The 18,195-nt window shown below is 39.1% G+C and overlaps 1 protein-coding gene across 6 annotated transcripts in view; it reads right to left on the reverse strand.

The window, feature by feature from the left end:
• abca2 (ATP-binding cassette, sub-family A (ABC1), member 2) overlaps positions 1-18,195 on the reverse strand; it is a 136,917-nt gene that overhangs the window by 31,783 nt on the left and 86,939 nt on the right. For all 6 annotated transcript variants that reach the window (XR_005709489.1, XM_040154642.1, XM_040154641.1 and 3 more), the window contains 13 exons: positions 17,702-17,892; positions 16,475-16,625; positions 16,111-16,315; positions 15,847-16,011; positions 14,261-14,441; positions 8,204-8,416; positions 7,004-7,200; positions 6,271-6,444; positions 4,771-4,967; positions 4,187-4,331; positions 3,707-3,997; positions 2,575-2,796; positions 1,799-1,901 (listed from right to left, as the gene is read on the reverse strand). Coding sequence is in view for 5 of the 6 variants with exons in the window: in XM_040154642.1 (XP_040010576.1) it covers positions 1,799-1,901; positions 2,575-2,796; positions 3,707-3,997; positions 4,187-4,331; positions 4,771-4,967; positions 6,271-6,444; positions 7,004-7,200; positions 8,204-8,416; positions 14,261-14,441; positions 15,847-16,011; positions 16,111-16,315; positions 16,475-16,625; positions 17,702-17,892 (2,435 nt within the window). In the remaining variant the exon portion in view is untranslated. The remainder of the gene's footprint in view (positions 1-1,798; positions 1,902-2,574; positions 2,797-3,706; positions 3,998-4,186; positions 4,332-4,770; positions 4,968-6,270; positions 6,445-7,003; positions 7,201-8,203; positions 8,417-14,260; positions 14,442-15,846; positions 16,012-16,110; positions 16,316-16,474; positions 16,626-17,701; positions 17,893-18,195) is intronic.

Raw genomic sequence — 18,195 nt, forward strand, 5'->3', positions numbered from 1 at the left:
TGAGTAAAAATTAATTTCAAAGTTCAGCCAAAGTTAATATGAGACTTCAGCAGTCTTTGTCAGAGTTAGACCTTTCTTCCTGATTTGACTATTTCTGACCACTATAGCCTTATATTAGCTTCGGCTGAATTTTAAAATACATTTCCAAAGAACGAGGACTGTGGATTTTGTCTTGCATCTCTCACACTGAATTCATTTTAGAATGACCAGCACGGTCAGGAGGAACATTTAATGTACAGTATGGGTAGGTGACTATTGTTTAAAAAAAAAAACAATTTAACGTATTTGAACCAATTCTTTAACTTGTGCTGTAACAATCAAAGAGGGATTGTTACAATGTGTGTGTGTGAGAAATAGAGGTAGAGCAGCTCCTTTAAGGAACAGCTCAGTGCGTAGTGTGTGCGTAGTGTGTGCGTAGCAGAAGAGAGATAGTGATTGATTGGCTGCACAGAGTAGAGTAGCTGCAGAGTCAACTTTGCAGTTTGAACTCGGAATGTGGCTGTAAATGTACTGTTTGGACTACAGTTTTTTCAGTAAATAAATCAAAACCCAAGCCAAATTCCTTTGTCTTGCTTGCCAACAACTGAGGAAATTGAAGGAGCCTGGAAGCTATAGCAGAACAGGTTAACAATTGGCTAACATTGCCGGGCCTTGCTTGTTTTCAGTTTGTTACAGCATTGGGCACTTTTTTTTTCAGAAATAGTTATTCACAGCTTTCACTCTGAATTTTAGATGCATATTCTGGATGCCTTATGTCGAGCCTTATTCCAAAAATTTTCACCAAACCATACGCTCAGTTTACCCATTTAATATTACTTTATTAGATGCTATACAATATTTAGGGCTTCCACATATTTTTAACTTGAGTCTATTAGCTTGGCCACCAAAAGACATTCAGAGAGTTGCCGTGAATTACAATTTTTGGGGTGATGTCATACTTGAAGGTGAATCTCTGCGACTGTGTAAGGTCAGATCAGGTTTTTTTCTAGGACTTCTCTTTATTAAGTGTTGGTTGTAACTTCTCAGTCCTGACCTCTTTTTCGGCCGATATTGCATAGAATTATCCCAAGAGCATGATGCTTCCATTTTTTATTCACAAAAACAGCATGGGATGGCAATGTTGGTCTGTCCACCATTTTAGTCCAGACTGAAATATGTCAACTACAGGATGGATTGTTACCAAAAATGTTTTCAGAAATTCATGTTCGCCTCAAAATGAATTATAATTACACTGGCTATCTTCTGACCTCTCATCTGGCACCATCATCAGGTCAAAAATGTAATCTGTCCAGTACTTTGGTTATGATCAAATACCTGAAAAAATACTGACATTCCCATAAAGTGTACTACAGATAATTAGCAAACATTAGCATGCTAACATGCTAAACTGAGATGGTGAACACAGTAAATATAATACCTGCTACACATCAGCATCTTAGCGTTGTCACTGTGAGTATGTTAGCATAATGATGTTAGCATTTAGCTGATGATGCTGACGGTCATATATATATATATATATATATATATATATATATATATATCCTTCTTTCTTAACTTTGAAGCTGTCAGATATGGAGATTGTAAAACCAGCTTGTCCGTTGACATGTTGAATGGCTTTTCTCCAAAAGATAAGACCGGCCATTTGAGTCTTTCCTTTCTACATTTATCCTTATTTATAGGATGAACAATGACCCTTCAGTTTGTACGGCAATATCTCTGTAAATACATCGGATTAAAAATAGCACCGAAAGACATTGTACTGCAAAGAAATGTAACCGTAGAACAGTATTCATCTTACCTGTACTGGGGTCTGTCTTCATTTGCATAGGGAATGAAGTTGCCTCTAGGTTGGGTATAGTTATGATACTGAGATGGGGACAAGATCAAGGGGGGCAAATCTCCTGTAAAACAAGATAAATGGAATGTTCATCCTATAGTTAGTTTTGAAATGGTTTGTCAGCATTAAGAGCACTGCACATCAGAAGGCCTTAACCATTTACATTTTATTACATTCTTTTGTTCGTAATTAAAATTAGGCTTTAGTTTATTAAAGCTACCATAAACAATATTTTTATATTGACAATGGATCAAATGGCATGTAACATGATAGGTAGCAGTCAAAGTGAAGAACTCTGTAGTTCCTCTCAGCTCTACACAACTTTGCAGTGTTTTTTAAGATCACTGTTTTAATTTTGAAATATAGGTTAAACACAGTGATTGCTCTACCTCTCTGCTTTTGCATCCTTTTCCTCAGGAGCAGATGTTGTGTTTGTTTTTTCATTACTGCAAACTAATTAGGGACTGATTTACAGCTGGATGAAAGCAATTAACCCATGTCAGTCAGCATATTGCAGTCAGCTCTGAACAAAACTGTCATCACCAATAGCTCAAAAGTGAACTGTGTTCATAAGTATTATAAACAGCACTGAAGACCTCAGCAGTACAACGGTGTGCATTCACCTGATTTTTTTCTCAGTGCACTTACTACCTGGCTGGTAGGATAGAAAAACTGAATTTCTATGCCCTGAGAACCAGGATAGAAACCTACTATAAACCATATATATTAAATCTCACCAATCTCAGGAACAGATAAGGCCACAGTCATGGCCACACAGACGAAGAAAGCAGGTAGGAGGATCTGAGAGAAGAGGCCCTTGGTATTCCTCTTGGCACAGTGGAACCTCTTGACAATTAAGCCATGAAACTGACTTAGCTTTAACCACCAACCCTCCAACTTGAAGCTGCCCTGCCCCTCCTGGACTTTTGGCTCTGGGGACAAGGGGTTCTCTGCATCCCCTGGAGATGAAGGAAACATCACATGAAAAAGACAAAATGGCAAAATACTGAAATAATTAGAAGTTGCAATGCATGTGGTCCTGTCTGGATGCTATTCTCTTACATTTTTGGACTCATGATGGACAGTTTAAAAGAAGGATCAAAATAGATGCAACAGAACCAGAGAGATTGCCTTTTATTATTCCATGCATTTTTCTTCCTTGTCAAAACCCAGTGCATACATTACCCACAATGCAACTTAGCAGTTGACAGTGTGGTATGCTAGTAGCGGCAAATGTGGCATCAAGCCAATAAGCTCAAGCAGTGATTAGGGGTTGGCTAAAAAGGTCTGGTAAGCTCACTTCCTTCTAATTCCACAACCCAGATTTTTTTACTTTTCAAACTTGTAGTCTTCAGCCCCAACCAATGCTGATTCAAGTGCCATCACTTGAGGACATTTATGAGATTACTCACAGCTCCCTCTGGAGATGCTTTAGACTTTAGACAACTTTTTTTACATTCACAGCAGTACTCCCCAAGGCCTGTAATTGGTGGAGTTCCCTTTTACAGGACTTAAAAAATTAGAAAATATCACTACAATTGTCAACGCCGTATCATCATAGAGACATACTGTGACAGAAATACAGAAGGAATGCAAAATATTAATGTCAATAAAATACAAAAAGAAATGTCATGGTGAACATCACACTTGTATGGTGGACAGAAAATTATGTTTACATGACCTTTTAATTTTTTTCTTTGTTTTACTTGATTTCAATAATATATTTAAACTCCAAATTCATTCAGATCAAGGCATTGTGTGGAGACGTGCCACAGGTCTGGACCACTCATAAATTTTGTTTGAACCTAACTTTTCTTTCCGGTGACTGGAAAGAAAAGTCATAGCACATCTGCCATCTTGTTGTCTTACCCTTCAGGCTGGCAGAGTCAGACTCTTGGCCGTTGTCAAAGAGTGGACAGTAATCTCCATAGAAGTCTGCATAGAGTCCCCCTTCATCCCCCCTCACTGAGCCGATGGACGAGGAGGATTTCAGGGAGGACTGGCTCTGGCTCAGCCTGGAACACATCACCAGATTAGTCAGCTCCACCTCCGGCTTCTCACTCTCCACTGAAGGTCCAGTCTTACCCTGTGTCCCCCCCTGGCCTCCTGAACCCACTGAGGATTTCCCCACTGAGCTGCCTGCCGGGGAACCCTTCATGTCTGCCCATCGACAGAGAAGGAGAGGGAGAAGATTATCACTTCAGCCTGGAGCCAAAGAATGAACTCTAAAAATGTCTAAACTTAGAACTTTAACTCAGATAGTGCACGATTTGCAGAAATCTATTTTTTGGTGGAGAAAGTCATGATTAATTTATGAAAGTTAAAAACTCTGTCGAGGTGTTGACCTACCTGGAGGCACAGGAGAGGTCTCACCAGCGTCACTGTTCTCCAGAGACTGGTCCTCCTCAGACACTTTCAGGAAGACCTCCTCCAGGGTGGTGTCCATCACCCCAAAACTGGTCAAGGCCAGGCTGTCCAAGCTCTGCTCCAAAGCCTGGAGGCACACACAGCGGAATACAATTACAAATTACTGTACAGTGTATCAATGATAAATTGGCTAAGATCCCCAATAACACTTCAGGGCTGGGCAATATGGCCTGTGAACCATATCATGATTAACTGTAACATATAGCCCAGTAACAATTTTTACAATTTTTATTTTTAAATACACCTGTGCTCACAGGGAACCTCTTATTAAGTATTTGTACTGAACAATATACAGAAACTCTGTAGAATATACACAGTACATTCACACATATATCTATCTATCTATCCATCCATCCATCCATCTACAGTATATGCACAGATCAGCCTCAACATTAAAACCGGTAACTGGTTTGGTGCCCTTTATAATAACTCTGTTTGCTTTCACTATTTATCCAGTAACAGAAGACAAGAAGCAGATATTTTTGTGTGTGTCTCATTGTGTGTACCTGGAAAAGCCTCTCGAAACAGCCCTTCTTTACGGCCTCGGAGGGCAGCACGTAGGACAGCTCAGTGTTGGAGTCAGACACCAGCAGGCAAGATGCCACAAACTGGCGAATAAAGTGGGTAACCCGAGCCTCTGAGCATGGCGACAGAAAGGAGGCAGGAGACAGAGACGAAGGAGGTTGGAGCTGGCTGCCTTGGCCTGAAGGATGAAAGGAAAATATGCAACATGATGGATGAAGCAACAGAGGACAGAGTGAGCAAAGAGTGATACATGGAAGAAAAAGACAATGAAAATTCATTGCTGTCAGTCAGAAACAACAGGCAACAGTGGAGATGAATTGAGAAGAAGTTGGAGGCAGTTCAACAACTTGAGAGAAAGAAGGAGGAGGGGTTAGGTGCACACTGTTGGTAACAAGCTGAGGTACACTTTTTATGTCCTAACAGCTAACAAATCACTGGCACACACATAGGTATTATTCAGTGTTAAATAAAATGCGTGCAGTCTAAATAACAATTTCAACACAAAATACACACTCTGTCTTCTCATAGTCATAAGTTTGTCAAATCAGGATGCACAGACTGCTGGAATCATTGAGACTTTGTTTTTCCAGTCCAGTAGAAATGTCTGATGTCCACTGAGGAGAAACATCTACGAATCCGCTTAAAAAAAAACAAAAAAACAACCAGGTGATCCTTATAACTAAGACTTTGCCTCATGAACATCAAATTTAGATTCTCTCTTCAGTATCAATAATCCAGGTGATTGCTGTATGTACATCCATGGTTAAAGTTCCAACAGGAACTGCTATCAGTTAATGCAGAATGAGTTTTCATGGTGCAGATTCACCAAAATGTAGGAAAACTATATGTTAAAATAAACAAGGTTCGGGTGCAGTCCACAGCTTATTGACTGACTCCATGGCAACATTGTATTTCCTGTTTACACAAAGTCACCCCAAAATAAAAATAATTAAAACCAAAACAAGAAGTGACAAAATCAAATGAAAATTATATCTTTTTTGTTTACGGTATCAATACTTTTTTTTTTTTTTTCTTACAGAGCCACTGCTGAGAATGTCCCATCAAAAAGTTTCTTATATCCTATATAACACTTACAGTCTCCTCTATCCATTCATGTACAAATATTTGTGGTGTGTTGAAAACAGACAAAAAAATATCCAAATTTCAAATTATGTCAAACTTTTTTTTTTTCAAAACTGTTCTAGAATATCAAACCCCAACATATAAAACGGCAATATACTGTAGCTAAGAAATTTACTGACTCGGCCAAAAGCCTGTGGATAATGGGAGTGAAACCTGAGGAAAAAAATGCTTAGGGTTGAAAGAGTTCAAGGACGCAGTCATTAACACTTCCTACTATCAATTTTTCTGTAAATTTGTCAATAATTTGCAGTCTGACAGCCTAACAGGTGGGCAAACTGAAAACAAGAGCTATTCAGAACTCCAACAGAAAAACCCCACACGTGTATATGTACACACACCTCGGCCTTCACTCTGCTTTTTGACCAGTGTCAGTTTGTAACCATCTCCGTAGGTGCTCTTCAGGAAGAGTGGTGAGCCACAGCACTTGAGTTTCCCATGTGAGATGATGGCAATGCGATCTCCCAGAAGGTCTGCTTCATCCATATGGTGGGTGGACAGCAGAATTGTACGACCTGAGGCAGAGGTCACACACACTTACAGACACATACAGCAGCTGGTTTGCATTGTAATTATCAAACAAGTGCATCTGCAACAATAACGTGAAAACTGAATACAGAAGGAGATCATTACATTTCAAGAATTTGTACTTTTTTTTCACTTCATGCAAAGTATAAAAACAGAAACTGTACAACTTTACGTAGACTACTTTTCCCATAGAAAACCCTGTATCCAAGTCATGTCCTGCAGTCTTGAACCATAGTTTGTAAGTTTTTCTTTGAGTGTGCAAAAAAGTGTGCTCCAGGCAGCTTTATCCCCTGCAATGAAGAAAACTAAGCCAAGGATTTTCTTTGATGTGCAAAAGATCCAGTATTACTGAAGGATATGCTTTAATACAGCAGATAACTGAGGTGAATGCAGCTATGCTGAAGCATGTACAGACATTCTAAGATTTGCATTTAAAAGAGTGCCACGACTTTCTTTTCTTCAAGACTATCTTGGACTGCAATGAGAACCTTTGAAATAGCTGTTGGAGATTAATGCAAGGATGTCTGGTATTGAGCCTCCACTCACCTTGTTTGTACTTGAGGATGAGGTCCCAGATGGCCCTGCGGGCATAGGGGTCCACCCCCGCTGTGGGCTCATCCAGGATGACGGCCCTGGAGCCGCCAACGAAGGCGATGGCCACAGACAACTTCCTCTTCATCCCACCGGACAAAGTTTGCACCAAACTGTGACGCTTGTCTGATAACTCCAGGTCAACAATCATCCTGGAGACACAGAGACAGACATACTTGAAAGTGGGAAACATCTGTGTCGGAAGTGTTGAGCTTAATTGTGAGTGGCTCAACAGCAACCGAAAAAATGCCAAAGTGGAGGCAAGGAAACATAATTAGTGAATGAAAACAGTATTTGTGTTAGAGAAGAGAAACTGAGAGCAGCAGAGTGGTGAGTATGCCATGACTCTATGGTTGTACTGATGTAATTAGTGCCTTCGAAACATTATACTGAACTTACCAAGAAAACAGAGAAACATGGAAGAAGTGTTGAGGTCATTAGCTTCTATCAAGTGTTGAGTGGATAAACTGGAGAACAGAAATAAGAAGCCTGCTCCAAATAAAGGCCCTGGCCTCTATTTGAGATTTTAAATACCTATAAATAGCTAGGGATAGTGCTTGATGTGAAACTCATAGGACTCAAACACAGGTGTCATTTACAGGAAGGGACTACAAGTATTACAATTTCAAGCTATGACATAGAGATGCTTATTGTCTTCTATTGTTCATTCCTGGAGAGAATTTCAACCCCATTTTATTGCTTTTTTATTATTAGCTACAGACAATTTTAAAAAACCCAACGTGAATAAGATCATAAATGTGTGTAGTAAAATTGCAGACCTGCAATAATACAGCATTACACTGTTTTACAACCAGGGCAAGCAGTGATGTATGACATCCTCTCTTAGTGAATATGAGTTGTTGCTATCAACCTGAAGGTACAGGGTAGCCTACTTTTTAAGCACCAGGCATACCTAAAGATCTTGCTACATGTATCTTCCAAAATAGCTGGAAGGTATGAAATCATTATGATATTATGTTTGTGTCTGGTTGTGTGAGGTGGTATTTCATTGTTATCACTGTATACGCAGCTATTTGTTTTTACTATCTTTATGTGTAATGTTGTTTTGTAATCTTGTATTGTATTTGCCACAGACAAATAATAAAATTCCATAAACTGAACTATCTAGCTTAAATGAAGTAAACTCCTACTTACTTGTCCATCTCCTTGCGTATGTCTTCTTCAGCCATGCCTTTGAGTCTGGAGTAAAACCACAGGTGCTCCTCCACACTCAGCTTGTCAAACAGGACGTTATGTTGCGGACACATGCCCAAGTTCTGACGAATACGCTCCATCTCCGTGCGGATGTCATGACCATATATGGTGGCAGAGCCAGAGGTGGGCGGGAACAAGCCTGTCAGGATGGACCTATGGCAATTCCATGTAGGCAGTCAGTAGAAGTAGCACTGGTATAACAGTCAGGCAATTCAAGCAAGATTTGTATTTTTATGCCTCAGTATATTGGCTCTAGTGTAGCTTATTTGATGTTGTTTGTATAACTAGTTTACTTAATGATTAACCCATTAGATAACTTTATTAAAATATAACTGCCAAACTAAAAATTTTGTTGTTTTCTTCATTCATAAACAGCTGACAGATTGTGTCACTACAGAAGACCGAACTCCACCAACCACTCAGGGATTATATAGATTTCAAGGGGTCTGGGTAAGTAGTTACATTTATTCTCATTACTGTAACAAAGTCCGATTTCTTGTTTATTTGTACTTTTCAGAATAATTAAAAAAAAAAGTGTTGTGTGAGTGTAACAAACTAACTCCCTGACTGTTGTGGCTCTTCAGAGAATGTCATCAATCACTATGTTGCGAAGCAACCAAGAGTTTTGTGTTTGTGCTATGTAGCGTGCAAACAAGACTCGGTCAAAACCTAGCATGTGGCTGGATCGCCCGTTATCTGTTTGCTTCTCTCCTACTCTCTGTTCTCATATGTACAGTAATTTAATACAGCTGCATTCCCAATAAAGCTGTTCTCATTTACAAGATTTTCTGTTTCTGTTGTCATTCAATGGAACGAGTATTAAATAGTGACAGAAACCCAGCCCATTAAGACTACATGTTAACCAGCAGTCACTTCCAAGCTATTTCTAAGCTGCTGCTCCGCTGCTAAAATCCTGATTTTATAATTGTGACGTCATCTGACAAAATCACCAGACACATAAGTTAAAGACTATGGCTGTGCTGTGATTTCAGCTATATTTACCTGTAAAATGATCACTCAGAGATAAAATATTGCTAACTGTCTTCAATGGGAAGTAGCTAAGGTTTGTTCAAAAAAATACTTAGATTTGTTGCCAAGTCCTTTTTGAAGAAAACTCGGTAAAGGGGTGTGAAAAGTAGGTAAATCTAGCAAAAAAGGTGCTAAATTAGCAACACTGCCTGTAAACAACCCACTGTTGACGTAATAGAAACTGTTTGTGCCAATTATTTTTGAAAGAGCAATGGCCAAAGGGTAAACTCCAACACATGGCTGGCCAATCAATGATGTAACTTCAGAACTCAGTCACATGGCATTTGGCTGATTATTGCACTGGTGTAACTTTATCACTCATTTACTCACTCACTCACTCAGTCATGGACATTTGCGTTTATAGGGCTGGCCCCTCCGTTGCGGTCCAGCCAAAAACTGTGTGTGTGTGTTTGTTGCTGCAGCTACTGTGGAGTTTATAATGTACATCTCTGTGTTGCCTGCCTTGGTGATTTTTTATTCCATAAGAAGTAACACAGTAACGTATCTGACTATTTACCTTAGTCTGAGTACATTTTTACAGTAATTAATTAAGTAATACTTGAGTTTGGAATTTCAATAAAGTTCTTGCACAACATAAAATCTTAGTGACAGGTGTGTGGGATCAAACTCTATTGACTTGAAAAGTAAAGCAGGCTATCACACAGGAAAAAAACTGCCAATCAGAGGACATCAGCAGCACTTCCTGGTATGCATACAAATTAGGGTCAATGAGCTCCTTAAATACAAAAACAAATGTGATACTGAGCTCTTTCACTTGTAAACATGCATATTAAATGAAAGCCTGTTGCTTTTTTACGTATGGTGTTGTTTGTCTGTATGATTTTTGCCTGATGAATGTTTAAGGACCGAAAGGCTGTGTTGATAAAGTGAGTTCAAGTGATGGACAACGTGCAGAACTCTTTGGTTTACTTTTACTTGAGCAAAATGTTTTAAACCTGCAAAAATTATTTTTTTGGCCACTTGAGCGCAGTGGAAACAAGCCTGAACACACCATTGACATATCATCACCTTTTAAGTTGACATCATGAACTTTTTAGCAAACAATTGCTGATTTACTGCTGTTAGAATGCAACTTTATCATTCATTTAGAGTCATGTTTCTGGTCACCTGGCAAATGTTAGCCCAATATTCACTTTCTTTTTAGCTCTGTTTTTGGTCTCTACCAACTCCTGGGGGAAATATCAGGATCTTTTGCTGGTAAATGTTCCACTATGTTCACCAGCTGGTCACTAACTGTGTCTGTCTCCTGTTTGCTGCTGACCTGGTAATGTACAGTGGATTTTTAGAGCTTTACTGCTGAAAACAGCTGCCCGCTGCAGCCCAAAGTTATGCCGAGAACGGTGAGAGTGAACCAGAACAGTAAAGTTGTAGTCTGGACAGCTAAACAATGAGCTGAACGCAACTATAAAGCTCCGTAAAGCCAGGGGTGAGCTGCAGATTTAGGTGATAATTCTCTGTTGGTTCATTACTATAAGTCCTTTTCACATTGTCACATTGTTTTCACTTTCAAAAAATGTATAAAAATAATAAAAAAACATTACTCTATAATGTTATCATAATAATATAAAAATATAAATTATAGCTCTTTTAAAGTAACAGTACTTGTACTCTTTCCATCCGTGTACATGTCCAAAAGTAGCATATTGTCTTGGAATAAGTAGCTACAGCATATCAAGCCATAATCCCTGACAATTGACCTGAGAAACCAAATCTCATTGTAAAGTAAACTCCTGAAAAGCTTTCTCAATCAGCTTCGTACTATGAGTGATGGGGTCCTACATGAACACAACTTTTTATGACAAAGTTAGTAGTAGTTTTGGTTTTTTCACGAGATTTCTGTATTTCTGTGTTTTTCTTATTGACCCGGCTCATTTGGAAGAAGGTGATGCAACATATTTCTGTGTACCAATCAGAATTTAACAACATTTGAAACAAAATCAAATGACAGTTGTGGGGCTGTTTGCTTACAGTATGTTGCTTATTCATTGTCAATCAAACCTGCAGGATTAGCTGAGTTTCTGAGTTCTCTGGGGTTTTCTTCTAAACAAAAAAAAGTAATGTTTGCATTCAGTGTGTCTCACCAAAACATACTGTGTAACGTTGACGCCAAACAAACATGTTGAATGCACTTCCTGCTTCACGGATTGTTTATAACTACAGTATGATTACTAGCTGGCAGTCTTCTTTTACACTGCCCTTGTTGCCATATTAAGTTTCTTGGTGCAATATTGCCAACAAATATCAATCAGCAGAACAGCGGGAAACCAAGGGCAGGATATAAGTTTTAGTGCTGGCCCAAAGTGAACAAACTCATCTTTTCTAATGGTATTTTTCCAAGTTCAATACGAATCAGGATTACACTGGTAAGTACTTCCTACAGAAAATAGATTTACGCCTGCACTCTGTGTCCCACACAGAAAAAAGGTTTCACCTTCTCCCGCCTACTCACCTTTGATATGGTACCAAACTAACAGCCAGCCATATAAATGAAAGCATTACAACCTTATGTAGTGTTACAAACTCACTTCAGTACTGTGTGACAAAGTTTAGAGGTGCAGAAAGTGTCTGACTAATACATTTTCCCCTCAGGGCTAACTTTAGCTGTGTGCGCCCGCTACTGAGACCATTCAATACTACAAACCTGTACAAACCTGTATACTTGCCTCTACTCGGCTGATGCTGATACCAGCTACCAGACTCGCTGCCCTTGATGCTTTCTGTACACGCCAAATGTCAGGCTGTATGTCAAAGAATACCGTAAAGACCGTTTGGGATTGGGGCTCAACGGATTTGTATGTGTACCAGTGTTGGTCTGGTACACCAATGGTGCCTCTTTTATTCCTACTCTGTGCACCGAATGTCTGTTCTTGCACTATGCAACTTGGGTTGAGCGGGTACTATCTCCTGCAAGAAGTGCGTAACGCGTTACGGCGATAGGTCATAAACGACCAACTATGGGTTTTCAGCTAACTATAAGAAGAGACTGGCTTGGTATTCTCACAGATGTCATGGCAGAGGTGAAGGGACTAGCTCCTAGCATCTACATTTCAGCACACAACTGCTGTTGGTTCAGATGGTTTTGGTTAATTAGCTGAATGTTGACTTGACATGAGTGGACAGCGTGATTGCTGGTTTGTACCGAGATGATGATTTTGTGTTTTTTGCCTGAGCGAGTGATAGGCTTTGTTATCTGTACATGAACTGTTAGCTTCTAGGGGTACGCTGCTTCCAGTACCCTTAACTGCTTGGACTCGGAGCCCAACAGAATTTAATCTGCCAGTGTCCTGTAATTACCATTTGTGGCTGCAGATGCCACTGCTTCTGCTGCTCAGCAAAAGTTACATAGTCTTGCTTTAAGTTACACAACTTATAGTGCCTGTAAGTGTTAATGTATACATATTTTGATTTAAATACTATAGTTGTCTCCAGTTCAATTTTTATTTCTGCTACTGTCATGGTACATTACATATAGCTGGTAGAGTTTTGTTTGTTTACTGTAAAAATACGAATGTAGCATCAAAGTTATCAAAGAGGGTAAAGTAAAAATACTCGTTGCTTTCATAATTTATCAGCTTTGTGTAGCCTGCAGCTGAATATTTTGATAATGAAACATATTGTTTAATCTCCAATCGATACCGACATATTTTAGGTTGTCCTGCACTCTAGTGGCCCAAAAGACGCACAACACCGAAAACTGGAAAACTGGAAATACTCGATACATTTTAGAGGTCCGCAACCGGTATATACCAAGGGAAAAAAAAAACAGTGGAATATCCTGGCACTATTGAAATGCATTACGTACATGCTAACATGTGGACCCATGTAAAGATTTTGCTCCATTGCACTACTGGTGGTCAAAAACTCCAAGTGGTACCTTCTAAATTATAATTTGTAGGATTATATCGAACCCCATTTTAGGAACTCTCTATTGTTTTCTTCAGCAATAGTTATTCAAGGTATTTACATGCAGTAATTACTTCTCTTTTTAGTGGTTTTAATTATTGATGAAGTCCAGAGGATTTAAATTGCCTACTCCCACACCATGGATTCACAGGAAACAATGCAGCAGGTAATCCAGCGTTACTATAATTTTATCTCAATTACATCATCTTCACTACTTATTCTTCACTCCCATACAGATATATCAGAGCCACAGTATATCAAGTTATAGCTAATGCAAACTGAACATTCCCTATATTTGCTTCTTCATATTAAAGAAACGGTTCACTTTTTAAAAAAATCTAGTCTACTTCAGTCTAGTCTATCTTAATACAACACTCACACATTGAAAGAGGTTTTGGTAGCTCTAACTTGGCATGAAGAGATCATTTCTTAACTCAATTTTAATTTAAGTGATGGGGGATAAAATCCACAGCCTTTGTTCTGAGCAAAAATGCATTCAGCTGAAGCTGTATTATTAACATACACCTGTTATTACCACTAGTAACCCACCAGGACTGAAATCTTTAATGATTATAACTTTAAACACTTTTTTACATTTTTATCTGAACTTTAAATTTGGGTGTTGCTTATATAATCATGAATATTTAATGCTACAGATAAATGTAAGATTTAAAACCAAGTTTTCAGGGGCTTTAAATCTGTTCATTTGTTCATGCCAAAATTTAATGATTTTGAATGATACAATGATTTTAGTGGAAAACTAAATAGGATTTAAAGCATCATGTGACAGTAACTCTGAACACTAAAAATAGCTATAGTGTAATTACTGTATATTAGGTGGGATGGCATCTCCTTAAGCGAGAAGGAGGCGGGTTTTACAGAGCACCACATCTGAGGAATAAAAACTTGGGATTGTCATATCAAAGTTGGACTACATAAACAGTATTTTTTACATACCAGTATTTCAGCTGAACACTAATCTTCGGTGCTGACTTTAAATATCACACACATGCACAAGCACACACACACATTAGTCTGCCTCACATGGTTGTGGTCTTGCCAGCACCATTGTGTCCCAGGAAGGAGACCACCTGGTTTTCATGTAGGTTGAGGCTCAGTTTGTTGAGGGCCAGTTTGCTGCCGGTCTTGTACACCTTGGTCAGTTTGTCTATACACACCACCAACGGCAGGTGACTCGGCTCCTCCTCTATGCCCCGCACTTCTTCTGGGGTTACAATGAGAAAGGGAGAAATAAGCAGTGTACAAAAGTTATTGATTAAATATAAAAACAAATATTACCTTTCTCGGTTACTCTTTTTCTACTTCTTTTCTTAGTTCTCTCTCTTGCCTGATCACTTTGTGGTCATATTCACACTGGCCTTTACCACTTTTTTGGCTGAAATGTAACTTTTGATGAGGTAGTAAGTATTAAATCTTGTGCAGTCAGTGTACAATAAGTAATTCTTGCTACAAGATTCAGAAATATAGCCAAACTATAGTTTAAAATGAATAGTCCCAACCCTAAATTCTGACTGACTAAGAACTGATGCTAATCCTAACTGAACATAATGTTCACATACTCAATGGACTGCTAACAACGATATTTCTGATTTGGACACAGTCACGAGGTATTCCAAATATTTAGCAAGGTCAAAGGACACCTTCTAATAAAGACACACAGCATAGATGTCGTGTCATTCCCTAAGATCCTCAGTCATTCCATTTAAACACCATTTATTTATGTCTTTTGATACTGATAGCTAAGGTATGAGGTTCTGTGGTGAGGTTCATACATGAAATTCTTTTGTAATTTCACCCAAATTACAAAAAAAAAAAAAAAAAAAAAATTTTTCTATGAGAAATCTCAGACAGAAATCTCTTTTGAGGTGCCTGTCTTTGACATTTCTGCCCTTTACTTTGAAACAATGTAGAAGAATGGGATTTGGTTTTGTCATGGTCAAAAACAGTGTACCTGTTACTTTAAAAAAAACCCACAGACCTCACTGTGGATTGTTTCAATTGGAACTACTTTCTACTGAAGATATAGTCCCTTAAAAATCTGTTGACAAATCATTTTGTGACTTATCCAGAGTAACAGGGACACTGTTTCTGGAAAGAGATCAACGCTTTAATGCTGTAAGCACCACAAACTAGATCCTATTCATCTTCAGCTAGCTGTTTCCCCCTCTTTCCAGTCTTTGTGCTAAGCTAAGCAAACCGGCTGCTAGTTGTAGCTTCATATTTACAGAACAGACGTTTTAATAATTGTAAGAAAGAAAGAAAAAAGAGATTTCCCAAAATGTTTGGTTGGCCAAAACTATTGGTTTTGACAGAGACAAAAGTTTACTAGGAGAATGAAAATAGAGTTTATTTTTTAATTTAAATTAGTTAAATAAGGAAGTAAAATCAGAGTAAACTTACTGTGTCATATGCATACAGGAAACAATTACAATGTGTACAATCAATAGTAAGTTACAAATAGAAGAATAATGGACCAAGGGTGCTCAGTAATACGTTTATTAGTTTAGATCACCATATTTTTAAGTCTGAGTTGGTTAAGTGGTTCTATGAAAAAAAGGAATCTCGTCCGTAAGCTGTCCTCCTCAGCTCCAAATGGTTATTGACCCTACCAGATCTCCGCTGGTCCATCGCACAGGCCTGATCCTCCTCCATCACACTGAGCCTAGCAGCCCCGCCTCCACACCATGGCCAATCCCAAGTCTCAACACGCCCACTGCCTGACCAATAGGACCTCTGCAGGGGGAAGTACCATGGGCGAGGCAGCCCATACATTCCTTAAAGAGATGGAACACACTTTTGCTCTAATCTATCCGAAAGAAACGTTAAAAATTGAGAACAGGATGGTGGGGATTCAGAGGGCAATGATTTCATACCTGGATGCACCGCCTCTATGTACCAGGTGAGAACACCATACACACTGGCATCAATGATGAGCATCATCATGGACAGACCCAGGTTAAAGTCATCGCCTTCCACTGGCGATTGGCTAATGGTCCGCCACTGGATGCCAACACCTGCTACCTCATACAGTGCAAAATACTTGGAGCCAAGGCCAAAGGCTGTGGTGGACATCAGAGACTGGAGGACAAAGGTGAGGCAAGAATTTATTCACATCAGTATCACCTGGATTATTTAAATAATACTTTACATGACAACACAAGGAAAAAAATTTAAAAGCAGACCCTAAATGTAGTTCGATTCAAATGAATAGGGGGGAAAAAAGAGAAAAGGCCTTACAGCGATGCACTTCTCAAAGGCAGTGATCTTATCATGGGCCACCTCCTCCCTGATGGCCACATACATGTAGGGCACGTAGCTGAGGAAGTAGATGATTCCTCCGCAGGCCGAAGCCAACTTCGCTTTAGAGTAGATTACTGACACCAAAAAGCTGGAAACCAAACGTAAGTTACGTGAGTTTCTCCATCATTCAGATTCCTGAAGTTTCATATATTCTAAGAGTAAAACTAAAGACTCCTAGTCAGAAGCTTGGCCTGACACAATGAAGTCAGGGGTTCTCCAAACAAACACACACAAAAAAATAAACCAGTAATCTATGTGAATGCTATTTTATGCATTATCGTACTTTTATATCAATTTGGGAATAAGAGACTATGATAAAAAAAAAGGATTATAAATGCCATGCCATGTATATGGCTGTTGTTAATGTACTAACCGCACATTTAGTTTCATTAAGGCAGACCGATATACTTAATGACCAATAAAGAGCACCTTCTTTTACTGCCTGATTCAATACATTCACATGCACATGAGAAATCAGGTTAAGCAGGTAATCAGATAACATGTTTATCTGCACTGTATTAACATACTTAATAGAATGGCTTGTCTAAGTCGAGGCATGTCAGCCACGTTTTTCAGCCTTCCGTCTCGTGTCTGATGAAACTGATACGATTCTATTTTAATCAATCCAGCTGTCTACACAGGCTGCATAACAGCTCACGTTTAAGCATATTTTTATTGTAGGTGTATTGTCTTCAAGACAGTAATTGTGTGCCTCCAGAGCACAGTGGACCTACACTCAACAATGCACCCTATGTAGATGCAAATTGAGGACTGAAGCTGCTGTTGCTCTGCTACTGTGCCCTTTCACTAGGTGGGTTGTGTTGACATTGTCCATACATACATGCAACACGTCAGTAATTAGGTCTCCCCTACCCATAAAATTTATTTTAGAAGCATGGCTGTTATTATTTTAACTATATTGGTGATACAATATGAAGCTTCCTGATTTCCTGATTTCTTGTGTCTGATGGAGCATTTAGACTCTAAATGCTCCATCAGACACAAATTTTTTTTAGCAAAGTCTAAAATTTAGACTGTGGTACGTTCAATGTCTCCTTACACCACAAATTTGTCTGAATAGTACTGACAGTTGAGCTATGCAAACTGATGTATTTTGAGAAGTGTGGGATTCATGGATAGTTTAGTGGAACTAGGAGATCTCACCAAAACATGATGGTGGCCACGGCATAGATGGTGAGGAACAGCCAGATGATGAAGGGGTTGCTGTGGAGCAACACTCGGCCGTACTTCAAGATGGCTGTCAGAGCGGTGACAGAGATCGACAGCTGGACAAAGCCGGTGATGAACCAAGCCACCCAGTGGACTGCATTGTTCAGACCCATCATCTTCATCACCTGAGATAATGGCATAATGGTACATGTTAGAATTTGTTACTACTTTGTCCTGCACCCCCATTAAGAATGTGTCCATTTGTTTGTTTGTTTGGTAATTCAGTGGTAGTAGGGACATTTGTTACGTCTGAGCTTTTGATTTTTTCTTTTTCTTTCTATCTTCTTACTTTTGTATACACACACACACACACACACACACACACACACACACACACACACACACACACACACACACACACACACACACACACAACATATATACAGTGGCACAAGAAAAAGAAAGTGAACCATTGGCAATTAACTGCC

The sequence above is a fragment of the Xiphias gladius genome, chromosome 19, assembly GCF_016859285.1.
Source record: "Xiphias gladius isolate SHS-SW01 ecotype Sanya breed wild chromosome 19, ASM1685928v1, whole genome shotgun sequence".
Classification (NCBI taxonomy): domain Eukaryota; kingdom Metazoa; phylum Chordata; class Actinopteri; order Istiophoriformes; family Xiphiidae; genus Xiphias; species Xiphias gladius.